The sequence below is a fragment of the Somniosus microcephalus genome, chromosome 2 (assembly GCF_052327205.1).
Source record: "Somniosus microcephalus isolate GS21.2 chromosome 2, FLI_Smic_1.0, whole genome shotgun sequence".
Classification (NCBI taxonomy): domain Eukaryota; kingdom Metazoa; phylum Chordata; class Chondrichthyes; order Squaliformes; family Somniosidae; genus Somniosus; species Somniosus microcephalus.
The window spans coordinates 43,798,041-43,812,018 of NC_140988.1; the positions used below are offsets into that span (position 1 = coordinate 43,798,041).

At 41.3% G+C, this 13,978-nt stretch overlaps 1 protein-coding gene across 2 annotated transcripts in view; it reads left to right on the forward strand.

Annotated features, from left to right (window-relative positions):
- LOC147122683 (interleukin-15-like) overlaps nt 1-13,978 on the forward strand; it is a 39,592-nt gene that overhangs the window by 9,024 nt on the left and 16,590 nt on the right. For both annotated transcript variants that reach the window (XM_086009023.1, XM_086009014.1), the window contains exons 2-6: nt 6,514-6,625; nt 6,718-6,744; nt 8,422-8,454; nt 10,858-10,890; nt 13,051-13,191. In XM_086009023.1, coding sequence (XP_085865149.1) covers nt 6,572-6,625; nt 6,718-6,744; nt 8,422-8,454; nt 10,858-10,890; nt 13,051-13,191 — 288 coding nt within the window. In that variant the 5' untranslated portion in view covers nt 6,514-6,571. The remainder of the gene's footprint in view (nt 1-6,513; nt 6,626-6,717; nt 6,745-8,421; nt 8,455-10,857; nt 10,891-13,050; nt 13,192-13,978) is intronic.

Here is a 13,978-nt window from a genome sequence, read left to right on the forward strand (position 1 = left end):
GGTCAAAGTACCAACAAATTCTGGTTGGTGGGGGATATGAGTGTTCTGTTCTACCCCACCCAATGTCAAGGGAGTGTGTCTGTGGAGTTCCTGGGCTACTCTTAGATGTCCTTTTAAGACCTAAATGGAGCTCTCACGAGCTGAGAGTTGGTGTGCATTCTGTGTGGACCCTTGAGAAGACCCCAGAAGGTTCCCGAGTAAATTGATTACCTTTATTTACAGCACTGAAGGCTCCCTTAGCTGAAGATAAATAAACTACCAGATTTCTTCAGCCCTCTATTAGAGCCTTCTAACAGCAGATCATGGTGGGCACCACTGATGTGTTCTTAAAGGCAAGAGTGGCCAGCCCCGAACACGCACATTACCCCATCCCTCAGGATCTGCGGCATTCCACTTGGGTGGTTGTGATGTCTGCTTCACTGAATTTGTGCCAACAGAACAGACCCATCAGAACTTCAGCCCCTTAGTGTTTAAACATCATAGCTGTGTGTAGAGAAGTATGGAACTAAACCATAGTAGCAAAGTGCTGAAAGTATATTTTTTTCAGTTTGTAATCTGAGTCAGATTGCAGGAGGGTAACCATTTATTATCAGCTCCACTTGTAGTTACTGGAAGACTGAATAGCTGGAGTTTTCCAGTATATGACTGTTTTTGACAAATGTCAGAAGCCTACATATATTAGGTTCATTTTTTTTTCTTAGATGTACTGAAATTGTGCAGTTTGCATTTTAGTTGCTCCATATCCAGTGGGTTGCTCTATATCCAGTGGGTTAGAGTTAATATTAAGAGTAATTATCACTTTGTCCTGTCCAAAAATAGACAAAGGATCGGGGTTTTGGACAGTGGGTAGGCAGGGTTAATTCATGTTTGTTTATTTTGCCTATTTTTCTTCCTCCTTATCTCCCTATTTATCTACCCTTGTGAGGCTGTGGCATTGAAGCTTGCTGTTCAGTTCATGTTCATTGGGCCAGTCTGTTGTGGGTACCTGAGTGGCATCATCTTCAAGGAAACCATTACTTGCATATGTACTTAGAACTTTTTAACAAAATGAAAAATCCATTCCTTGATATATCAGGTAAACTATTAACTAAAATTGTAATTTGAGGATATTGTTATATATTAAAATCCAGGTCTTAATTTCATAGAATGATTAGATGTCAACATATTTCTATTCAGGCAAAGATTTTTTGAGGGCAGGTGGCTGAAAAGCTGTTTTCTACTGAGACAAACGCTATATCTGCACACCTTACTGTAGTCGATAGAAAATCTCAGTCTCTGGTTTCCATCCTGCCATTTTCTTTTCTAAATGGTTGCCAGTTGCGAATTTTAGCTGACAATAGAATGGCCATTTATATTTTTTTTAACATTAAAATCAAGTCTGCGTTCCCAATCCTGACTCCAGTCTCTGACTTGCCGAGGAGTAAAATGCACAGGTGAAGCACATGATTCCCTCTTTAATTCACCAAGGAACTGCTCTGTTAATATTTGGTGGGAAAGTAAGGCAGAACTTGAAGATTGTCTAGTGATATGTAATGTTAAGAATACTGCACATTGCACAATTTGTCAGTTTAACTTTACCTTGAAGAATGACTGCATCATTGCCATTCAGAATCAAGCCTCTGGGAAGAAGCCTTTTGTCACAGGTTCACTCTTTAAAGCAAAGAGCTTGTCGGAACAAGTTTTTACTGTCCAAGAAGTCAAGCGAAGAGGATTCAACAACCATCGGTGCATTAACCTTCATTTTTCAGCACCATTACAGTTATTGTCTATGGACTGTTGAAGCAAGCTGACTGCCTGACCTCAGTATTGAGTGTCAATCATCATTTTGCGATTGGAAAGAACCAAGACAGCAGGACTCATGTAGAGGATATTCTGAGCCAATTTTCTGTAGAAAGTGCAGTGGATAGCTTAAAGTCAGGTGGGTTTCTATTTGTTGCTTCAACAGGTCTTCAAACACGAGCGACAGGAAGTTTTTCCCTTGTACCCTCTTCAGATGCTCAGTAATTTATAATATTGATTTCTTGAAGAACCTAATAAACATCCGGGTCAGTTACTGCTCGCATTGTAGGGATTTGGTTGCACCTCTACAGGGCTCAGTAGCGGCTGGGAGTCCTGATACATCACACTTCCACTATAGTTTATTTTGTCATTCTTGTATATTAAGATAAGCTTTAGAGCTTTGTAAATAAAAATTAAGCGACAAGAACAAAGACTACTTTTTTTATTTTTTACATGCAGTCAGTGATCTCCATGGTGTCCTCTTAGTTACCTGATCCTCAGGAATATTCGACTCTAGCATGGTGCTACTCACCCTTAATCGTCTAGCCTGATAAATCTCCCCTTCTGCTGCACTTAGAAAATCATGCTATGATTAGGCAGAGTCAACACGGTTTTATGGAAGGGAAATCGTGTTTGACAAATTTTGTGGGTGTAACTAGCAGGATAGATAAGGGAGAACCAGTGGATGTAGTGTATTTGGATTTTCAAAAGGCATTCGACAAGGTGCCACAAGATTAGCATGCAGGCACAGCAAGCAATTAGGAAGGAAAATGGCATGTTGGCCTTTATTGCAAGGGGGTTGGAGTACAAGAGTAAGGAAGTCTTACTGCAATTGTACAGGGCTTTGGTGAGACCACACCTGGAGGACTGTGCACAGTTTTGGTTTCCTTATCTGAGAATGGACATACATGCCTTAGAGGCGGTGCAACAAAGGTTCACTAGATTGATCCCTGGGATGAGAGGGTTGTCTTATGAGAAGCGATTGGGTAGATTGGGCCTATACTCTCTGGAGTTTAGAAGAATGAGAGGTGATCTCGTTGAAACATATAAGATTTTGAGGGGGATTGACAGGGTAGATGCTGAGAGGTTGTTCCCCCTGGCTGGAGAGTCTAGAACTAGGGGGCATAGTCTCAGGATAAGGGGTCGGCCATTTAAGACTGAGATGAGGAGGAATTTCTTCACTCAGGGTTGTGAATCTTTGAAATTCTATACCAAAGGGCTGTGGATGCTGAGTTGTGGAGTATATTCAAGGCTGAGGTAGATAGATTTTTGGGTTTATGGGGATCGGGCGGGAAAGTGGAGTTAAGGTCGAAGATCAGCTAGGATCTTATTGAATGGTGGAGCAGATTCAAAGGGCCATATGGCCTACTCCTTATGTTATGATTAGGGCTCATGGGATTGGGGTGATATATTAACTTGGATTGAGGATTGGTTAATGGACAGAAAACAGAGAGTAGGAATAAACGGGTCATTTTTGGATTGGCAGGTTGCAACTAGTGGGGTGCCGCAAGGCTCAGTGCTTGGGCCTCAGCTATTTACAATGTATATCGATGATTTAGATGAGGGGATCGAATGTAATGTATCCAGGTTTGCTGACGATAAATTATCCACTGACTAAAATTATTCACTTTAGTAGGGAAAATAGAAAAGCAGAATATTTTTTAAATAGTGAGAGATTGGGAATTGTTGGTATTCAGAGGGACATGGGTGTCCTTGTACATGAATCACAGAAAGTTAAAATGCAGGTACAGCAAGCAATTAGGAAGGCAAATGGTATGTTGGCCTTGCAAGGGGGTTGGAGTATAAGAGTAGGGAAGTCTTGCTGCAATTATATAGGGTTTTGGTGAGACCACACCTGGAGTACTGTGTACAGTTTTGGTCTTACCTAAGGAAGGATATACTTGCCTTCTAGGGGGTGCAATGGAAGTTCACTAAATTAATTCCTGGGATGAGAGGGTTGTCCTCTGAGGAGAGGTTGAGTAGAATGGGCCTATATTCTCTGGAGTTTGTAAGAATGCGAGGTGATCACATTGAAACGTAATGAGGTAGAAGATCTGCCATGATGTTATTGAATGGCAGAGCAGGCTCGAGGGGCCAGATGACCTACTCCTGCTCCTGTTTCTTAAGTTCTTAACACTTAATTATTTCCCAACAACGATCCAGAAGTCCGTTTATTAACTTGCATTCCTACATCTGACTAACAAACTAGATTTCTGTAGTAACCTGGATTATGATTTTATGGCTATGATCTTTTATGAAAGGAGCTGGATGATGAGAGATAACTGGGGTCAAAATGACCTGGAAGTTCTAGCTTGCCAATTTTTGGACACGTCTGCGGCACAGGGATCAATCCCTGCGTTTGAATGGTGAGGCCCGAGGAGCACCCAATATGGGGCCTTGGGCCTCAATACAATTGAGCCGGCAAAGTGGTATTAAAGACTGGGCCGCTGCAATGTCAACAGCTGCCCTCAGATAATTGATGAATGGGGGAGGGCGATTGGGTCGGGTTGGAAGCGGTGATCAAGGGTAGTGGTGGGCACAGCTGAATTTCTCGGCTAAAAGTTGTAGTCCTGCTTGGAACATGGGGATGTGTGATCTGTGATGTGTACCTAGCAAGGATTAAGATAGAAAAGTGCGGTTTGTAGTGCTGGATTGAAGTTCTGAAGTCGGTTAGTTTCTCTCTTCTCTCTTTCTTTCTTTCTTTTCTTTCGCTCCTTTCTGTCTTTCATTTTCATTTCTCTCTCCTTTCACTCTCTCGTTTCCTACATTACAACAGTGACTACACTTCAAAAGGTACTTCATTGGCTGTAAAGCACTTTAGGACATCCGGTGGTCGTGAAAGGCGCCATATAAATGCAAGTCTCTCTTTCTCTCTTTCTCTCTCTCTTTCTCTTTCTCTCTCTTTCTCTTTTTTTCTCTCTCTCTCTCTTTCTCTCCTCTTTCTCTCTTTCTCTCCTCTTTCTCTCTTTCTTTCTCTCTTTCTTTCCTTCTCTCCTTCTCAGGTTATGTCAGGTTCGTGTGCCCTGATCCGTTACCAGTCAATATTTTTGGAATACATCTCTGCCAGCTTATCTATTTCAACATGCATATAGTATAGCACCACAACAACCCACATTTTTATTTTAAAATATATTCTCTTGCGGGTAACATTGCTTAAGTTTTATGCCTTTCTGGATCCCTGATCTAACTTGCTGGTCATTAATGAGATGCTACCCAAGACTCCACCAATTGTTTGCTACGAAGCGTGCAAGAACAACGCTGAAAAGATGCTGTTTTTCCCACTCTCTGTACATGGTACTTCCTTGCAGCAGTATGGTTAACATTGGGAACTGAATGGTGTGTGGAGCTACAGGCGTCAACTCATATTCCAGCACATTGCTGTTGGCATAACCATTACTTCCGTTTGGTATGTCACCAGATTGTAAGGGATGGGGGCTTCCCAAAATAAAACATGAATAACATTGCTGAAGAAGTTGATCCTGTTGATGAAAAATGTTAAGCTATGCCTGTATGCATATATTTACTTCAGTGGGAAACTTGGCAGTCTTTCAGTTTCACGTAAGTTTGGAATTCTGGCATTAATGGATCAGAAACCCCACGTCCTTGAGCAACTTCTGGGTTTTTGTCCAGCGGTTGCGAGCGGTACTTTGACTTCAGAGTGATTGCTGAGAATGTTGACTCGCCCAACAAGCTGCCATTCCTCTCCATCCAGAACACAGTTGGATGCTGCTTGCCCTTTACCATGATGTGTCCTGTCGGTGTTGCTTATTATTGCGATAGCAAAATACCGTGGATGCTGGAAATCCAAAATAACAGCAGAAAACACTGGAAAAACTCAGCAGGCCAGGGCAGCATCCGTGGAGAGAGAAACAGAGTTAACGTTTCAGGTCGATGACCTGTCGTCATTATTGGTTTGGCTTGCTTTCTTCTGGCCTGGAGTGGTTATTCCGACTAATCAAGCTGTACACGACGACAGCTTCCCTTTCCATACAATGTTCCTGGTGTTTCTATGCTGCTGAAGTCCAGCATTTTCACTCATGTTGCACATCATTTTAGCAAGTAACTAATGAGCACTAACCAAGGAAGTAAAGCACGCACACAATGATCAAAAAACACACTGCTTTTAGTCTTGCCACTTTTTATCAACAAATGCACAAAAAGGTCAAAGTGCATGCACCGTGCAAATACAGGTATTGAGATCACTTGCCCAACGCTCATTTTTTAATTTACTAATCAAAAATGCAAATAGCCACATTTGAATTCCTATGTATTGGTCAACACTGTTGTAGTTTATGATTTCTTATAGAGACTGTCATATCCAAGAAAAGTTTTTTAAAATTTAATTAGGAAATGTATTTAGATGTAGACATTTTTGGTGGAACTTCTACCTGAGTAATTGTGTGTTTTATGTGTCCAAAATGTATTAAAATTTGCCATGTTGTTGCTTCAAAATGGGGGTGGGTGGGGCGAATAATGACTTAACTGTGTCTAAGTGTGATTAACTTGTAGTGATATGCAATGTAAAGTTTGACCAGAGTAATGAGGCACTATTTATACAAAGTTCAGTTCAGCGACTGTTTATTTTATTGTTTTCATTACATGTTATCAGTAATTGCACATGGTTTAGAAGAATTATAACTTTGCACTTGAAATGGGGGGATCATGGATGTGACAAGTCTAAAGGTTAGCTGTATATTCTCGGTTAATTGTGTGTGTTTTTTCTGCATTCCCCAGCAGTCTTGCTGTGAGTCTACCACAAGCAGATGCTGCTCACCATTCTAATGCAAGTAAAATGAAGACGTCAACAGAGCTGAGTGAAATTTTTAAAATAGTGAGAAGTATGCAAGTTAGTATTCAATGTATTTCTAAAACCATTTAACTTGTCATTCCATATAAAATTGTCTTCATTTTATTGAAGGTTCTTTTTATTTTTTTTAGAAACAAGTGGAGGACAAGCATAAAAATGTACGTATGACAACACCAATCAAGAGAAATTAAGAAGGACTAATGTTGATTTAACATCTGCAGTGCAGCAAGTGAGGCGTATTAGCTGTTAGATTATTTGGGGCATTTCATGTAAGTTGATCTATAGTGGTGCAAGTCACATGGTCAAACCCTCATCTAGGAATGATGAATTTAAAAATTAAATAGCAAAATTGAATCTGGCCTCTTTTACTGGTGAGGGTGAAGTCTAGGTAGAGCACTGTTTTATCTGAATGTGTTGGGCTGACCCGTTGATGCGTGTGTTTTCTTTTAAAAAGCTGTTATTCAGTGGACTGGGTGGTGCGGTAAATTAATACATTGTCCTTTCACCTCTGGGACCTGGGGTTAAATCTAAGTCTAAAATATTGTGCTCCGTGCTGCTTGTGTCTGAATCGTGAGGGATATTTCAGTGCTATAGTTTTACCCACACTATCTGCTTGTACCCCGAAGAGGAAGCCTAGTTTGTTGTTCGTATGCCTCTCAGTCTATTTAGACCAAACAAAAAAAAAAACAATTACCAAGTTAGGCAATTTTTCATTTCAGGACCTTGGGCAAACCAATTTCTAAACAGAGATTAGGCTAACTGAATTAAATAGTGCATTTATTAGCTGGTTCAGAGTTGCTAGGAAAAATTACAGCCAATTTTATTGATGCTAAGGCAATGTTTTGATTAATTATACTTCTCTCAATCTTTTACCGTTCTGGCTGAGAAGTGCTTTGTCACCTTTATTCTCTAAAATGGGTTTAACTCTTGGGCCTTCCAGCATTTTGTACTACTTTGGAATAAATCATTTGTTTGTGGGTATGAATTATTGAAGGAAGCTGTTAATTCACCAAAAGCAACTATGACCTTCCTTACCCATTGTATGTGAAAGACAGTCAACCTCCCTTTTTTTGTCTTGTTGCACCTTGCATCTTATTCATTTTGTATGTTTCAATTTCCTCAATCTCTGTGATGCTTCTGAAGTCAGGATCTGAGATGTGAATCACAAAACTCTTGTGTGTATTTATACATCATTGTGTGCAGGTTGAACTACATTTAAGATTAATAAGTAATATGCTTATGACTGACTGACTTTATTTTAATGAGTCCATTGTCAGATTTTTAAAAATGAAACTGCACAATGCAATCTGACTTCTAAAACTGTGCAATACAGCATGTCCAGAAAAATTGTACTAAGGTAGTTTTCACCTAGCAGTAGACTTCTTTGGTGTTTTAATCATCTCATTTTGAACTGTCTTTATTCAGCTTCCTCTTATTGTCCTTTCTCTCTCTGTCTTTTCTCTCTCTCTGTTACTGTCTGTCTCTCACTGTCTGTCTCTCACTGTCTGTGTCTCTCTCTGTCTGTGTCTCTCTCTCTCATACTGTCTGCCTCTCTGTCCCTTAGCTTTCTCTTGCTCTCCCTTCCTTCACTATCCTCTCACTGTACCTTCCCACAACATATCCTGTTGTCAGCATTGTTAAACAAAACAGCCACAGAAGTAGAAAACAGTTTTAGTAGCCGATTTTTGAAAAAGGTAGTGATGGTAGAAGTCTACGTACACCATTTTACTTACATATGAATATAAAGGGGCTACCACAAAGTTAAGATTTATTAAAGACGTTTTAGAAGAATAACTGTCTCGTATTTTCATCAAAGCATATTTTTTTTCTTTCAGGAATCACTTTCATACCCTCCTAAAGATGTACCTGTAAGTATTAGGCACTAGACTACCATCATTTTCTGCACTAATAAGACAAACTGAAAGGTTTAACCTTTCATTGTGTAGTTTATTGCCTAATGAATTAATAAAACTGATCATACAGTCCTATGTATAAGATAGCTGCAGTCCTAGCATTAGTCTCCTATCTAGGGTATGTGTGTGTGTTGGGTGGGTGGGGGGATGTGTTGGTGTTGTAGAGGGTGTGTGTGCGTGCGTGCAAAATTCCCTATGTCTGCATTTATAATGAAGCTGTCTATGTATACTTGTCACACCATCACTGTATCCTCCTAGGGAGAGTGCAGTTACAACATGACAAGTTTGCATAGGCAGTTTCCATTATAAATGTGGAAAATAGGAATTTATAATGGAAAAATGTTGTCAGGAATTGTGCGCAGACGTAAGATAGGGGGAAGAGCAACAAAGGTAGAGGAGAGAGTGTGGCAAAGAAAAGTGAAAGAACAGAGCGAGAGAAAGAGAATTGAAAGAGGAGAAATAAAAACGAGTAAAGCAGGAGAGAGATATATTTTGCAGTATTAGCACTATCCATAACCTTACTAGACGGTTGTAAGAAGCTTAGCCTAAAAATTCGGTTGCTTTGCGCCTCCCATTAGCGGCGCTAACGGGGCGCAAAGCAACTGGCGCCGCCAACGCCTCCCCCGAAATTCAGTGGGAGGTTAGCGACGGTGGTAACCGTTAGCGCCCCGCTCGCGCCCCAGCCACTATCTTCGGTAGCGCCCCCTGACTTACCGCTGGACGCTATGTCCGACGGGGTCAGGGGGGCCTACCTGCTGCCGGGGCAGCGCAAATTAAAGGGGAGGTGCCGGGTGGCCATTTTTGTTGCTGGCTGCCTGTCGGCACCTGCCCCCTCTGCTGTCCCCGGCCTCCTCTGCAGCCCCCCCCCACGGGGTGCTGGCTGCGCTTCATGACCCCGACACTTCTCTTGCACGTAGCAGCGTGATATTCACTCGCAGCACCCCAAGAGGGAGGCAGGGCACTTCCAATAGCGCTCCGCCTCCCTCTTGGGGCGCTACCGGTGAATTTCGGCCACGGGGGTGCTAATTTTTTTGGGGAGTAGCGCCCTGGTGAAGTTAGCACCCCAAAGGGGGCGCGACCCAATTTTTCCCCCTTGGAGTTTTGTTAATGGGGCCCAGTCCCAAATAAAAGTATGAAAACCAATGAATTGGATCGTTTTGTTGAAATTCGTCACAAATGACAAATAGATTGAGCAAGCCTTGAGTGAAGGGATGTGGCTGGGCCCCCAATGTCCCTACTGATATTTGTTGGTTGTTGCGCTCATATTTTCACCCACTCCTTTAAGCCCTGCCTTGCTCCTTTCCCACTTTCTGACATGCTTCAATTCTATACATCAGCAGTGACTCTGCTCCCAACACTTTTGCTAGCTTGAAAAACTCCAGTGCTAAGAAAATGGCCTTAGTTTTTACATCATTCATTTAACATTTAAAATTATCAATGCACAAAATAATTTGTTTGAGTTACATTCCCACCACACACTGATGCCACAATTCTCCGCCATACATCCTGCCATTGCTTCATTTTACTCCTAACTACCTCCCCATGCTCCAATGCCCATTACCCAAAATTAACGACTACCCATGCCCTCTTCACTAACCCACTAACTACCTTACACAAATTGCATCATAAATTTGCCGCCACTTCCACACTGATTACCTTCTACCAAATTCTAATTACCCAACACCACCCACTGAATCGATCACTACGCTAATCCCTAAATAGTCACTGCCCTCATACTTCCTGCACATACTCCTATTCATTAGCCTTCCCATCCCTTCACTAGACTCCCTAAGTACTAACAATCCACTTCCCAACCATTCACTATTTTCCAAACTACTCGCTACCCCACAATGCCTCGCCTCCTCCATCGACTTAACTACTTCCCTATCTCCTCCAAATTCTTTCAAATGCAGCAAACCTCAACCACAAACCATTTTGTCCCAATTGCAATAAGCAATGCTGCAACAGATACACTTCCATATAAAAGATTACTACTCGTGAGCAGTGCCATGAGAGATCAACTTCACGTGTGTGTGTGTATATGTCTGATAATGTCTGTATATTTTACATCTGTTGTATGCTGTTAGAATGAGGAGATTATTTGACTGGTTACCTCCCTTCACTGTTTATCCTCTCTATACCTCGCCACAACCTGCCCTGTTCTCAGCACTTGTTAAACAAAACCATTGTTTCAAAAAAGCTATCAAAATAGAAAACTGTTTTTGTAACTGATTTTTGAATAGGGTACTGATGGTAAAATTCTACGTACACCATTGTATTAAACAGCTAAGATTTATTACAGACATTTTAGAAGAATAATTGTCTTGTATTTTCATCAAAGCACATTTTTCTTTTTAGGAATTACATTTATACACTCCTGAAGATGTACCTGTAAGTATTAGGTACTAGATTACCATCATTTTCTGCACTATTAAGACAAACTGAAAGATTGAACCTTTTTATTGTGTAGTTTGTTGCCTAATGGAATAAAAATAATGAATGGAATAATAAAACTGATCATATAGTCCTATGAACTAGATTGGCCTCTTATCTAGTGTGTGTGTGTGCATATTGGAGGAGGTTGTGGTTAGTGTAAACTCCTATGTCCACGTTTATAATAGAACTGCATTTATAATTAGATCTATAATCTGTTATCTCTTCATATCACATACTAGAAAGTCAGATTCCTTCCCCTCGGAACAGCTAGTTTGGTCATTTTACTGAAGTGTTCTAAATGTTCCTGGCCAGTAATGAATGTCTGGTTGCTGCCTGATCTGGGTTCAACACCCAGAACTGCAAATGAATTCTCTTGGCTCTAACACCTGGTTGGTCTCCAACATAACTACTGCCAAGTGAAGAACATTTCTCCTGCAGGGTAGGATTAATGGTTACTGTTGTACACCCCATCTGAGAGCTCTCCATGCCATGGCCCAATTGGCTGTAATGTGGCTCTATGTAGGTATCTGCATAGTATAGAGTGGTATTGTGTAATGAAGTTAGGGGGAGGATTGATCACTTGAAATTTCCAACTACCTGGCACAAAGTTGATTTATATTTAGGCATAATTTTGGACACTAACTGGTTTATAACAGAAGAAATACTTAGTGATTCCCCAACATTAAAACTGATCTGCCTCGTAATTCAGCACAAAGTTTGGGGAGAGGAAACTGCAGCAACAATGCCATCATTCAAATAGGCGAGAAGGCCAGACTATTCACCTGTGAGGAATTGGGCAAGATACTGGAGGTCTGCCATATATGTGGATCTGTACTCCAGGAGTTGGAGCCTTTAAGAGAGGAAAGAAAGAGAAATTGGGGGGAAAATACCGTTCCCCCAAGTATTCTCCTTTTAAATATTGCCTCAGCTAGTTTTAAACAAATATTTTGGGCTGGATTTTGCCAGCCCTGGGGAGGCGGGTCTGCTGGGAAAATGGCAGAATCTGGGGTCCCCATTCCGCCCCCCCAACCTGCCTCTGTGCCATCTTCCCAGGAGGCGGGTACCCGACCCGCGCCGGGTCCCGCCTCCTCGAGGCAGGAAGGGGATTAGTGCCAATTAACTGCCTGTTAACAGGTAGTTAACAGTCAGTTTTTTGGCTAGTCCCTATTTTGAGCCCTGAAGTGTGGGCTTCCTGATGGCTCCAAACCTCGCCAGGGTCAGCGAGGCAGGCCGTCGGTCTGCGGGGGTCGGAGGGACCGAGATATCCGGTGTGCAGGTGAGTAATGGGTGCATGTGTGCAGAGGTAAGTGTGTGTAAAGTGTTTTAATAAGTTTTACTTACCTTTACTTCTTCCTGCAGGCTTCCTCCCTTCAGGTCTCTGGAGTCCCTCAGCTCACCGGCACAGAAAGCAGAATGGCCGCTGAACTGTCAAAAGCTGCAGCCTTCTGCTTTCTGGTCAGGAAGGCTTTCTAATTGAGTCTTGAGTAAAGACTCAGCTTAGAAGACAGATTGTCAGTGTTTGACAGCTTCACAGAGCTGTGGGCGGGCTTAACAAGGTCAATCAAGGGAAAATAGCGTGGGTTGGCCACAAGTCAATGGAGGCGGGACTAAAACCCAGCAAGTGGGAGTCCCGCCTCCAAAAGTTCCCCATTGAGAAAATCCAGCCCTTTGACTCTAATGCTGAAGAAAGGAAATTGTAGGTTGCAGAAGATAGAAGTTAAAAATAAGGATATTGTATTTGGTTCATGTCAAGTGAATGCTTTCACCTAGAGTACACTTAGAAATGCTTTCTGAATTCATTTTTTGTTATCAATTCGATTCCAAACTGCATAGATTCAGATCTGTTCAGTTTGAACTATATCCCTGCCATTCTATCTTGTCACTTACAGCTGATTCAGAGATTGAATGGTGAGGTGGTACAGACTGTAATAAGTAATCAATTCTCTCATTATTAACTTTTCTCCGATATAAGGATTTATTAATATATTAATTTTATTAAAAATGGGGATAATCTGAACATGCAATTCCTTTTAAGACCTGTAAGTAATGAAGATACCATTCTGATAGACCAGAATTAATGAAGTAAAATTTAATCTGCTTCTTTTTTTCCCCCAGGGTGACTGTTTTGAAACTGCTTTCCATTGCTTCATTACAGAACTGGGTGTTTTACAATTTGAATTCCTACTTGACTCTTATGAATTAAAACATATAAAGATAGTGTTTAGAAATGCGCCAAAAATTTCTAAATTTAGCCAGGTAAGTTCTTGAGTAACTTTTTAATACTGTATAGGACTTTTTCGTTTTTGGGGGGGGGGGGGGGGGGGTGAAGAAAGAAAGACCTTGTAAGGAGCTTGTATATCTGTATATTACTTTCAGGTAAGATGGTGGGCTATCTGCTGTGCAGGCCTCTTCAAGCTGCCAGGGGATTGGTCAGGGAAAGGAATTGATTAACGTTTGCCCAAACTTGCACTAAACACAGAAAATTGTCACGTCTACATCTGACCGTGGAACACTCCCTTTTAGCATGCTAAATAAGCAATGCTGTTTTCCCTCCCTTAATGCACCTGAGGTGGAGTTACCCATCATTGAGGCAATGCCAAGGAGGAACAGAGGGAAATTTCTTTGTTTGCTGTCTTTGATGAAATTGTAAATGGGTTCTTTATTCAGGAACTTACAACTGATTCAGAGATTGAATGGTGAGGTGGTACAGACTGTAATAAGTAATCCATTCTCTCATTATTAACTTTTCTCAGATATAAGGATTTATTAATATTACCAATTTTATTAAAAATGGGGGATAATCTGAACATGAGTTGGTGTGTTTTGAAAAACAGTGCCGTTTTTAAAAACAGCAACAACTTGTATTTATACAGCGCCTTTGATGTTGTGAAACATCCCAGGGCGTTTCACAGGCGTGTTATAAAACAAAACCTGACACCGAGCCACACGAGGAGAAATTAGGGCAGAAAAGAGGTAGGTTTTAAGGAGCATTTTAAAGGAGGAAAGAGAGGCGAAGAGGTTTAGGGAGGGAGTTCCAGAGCTT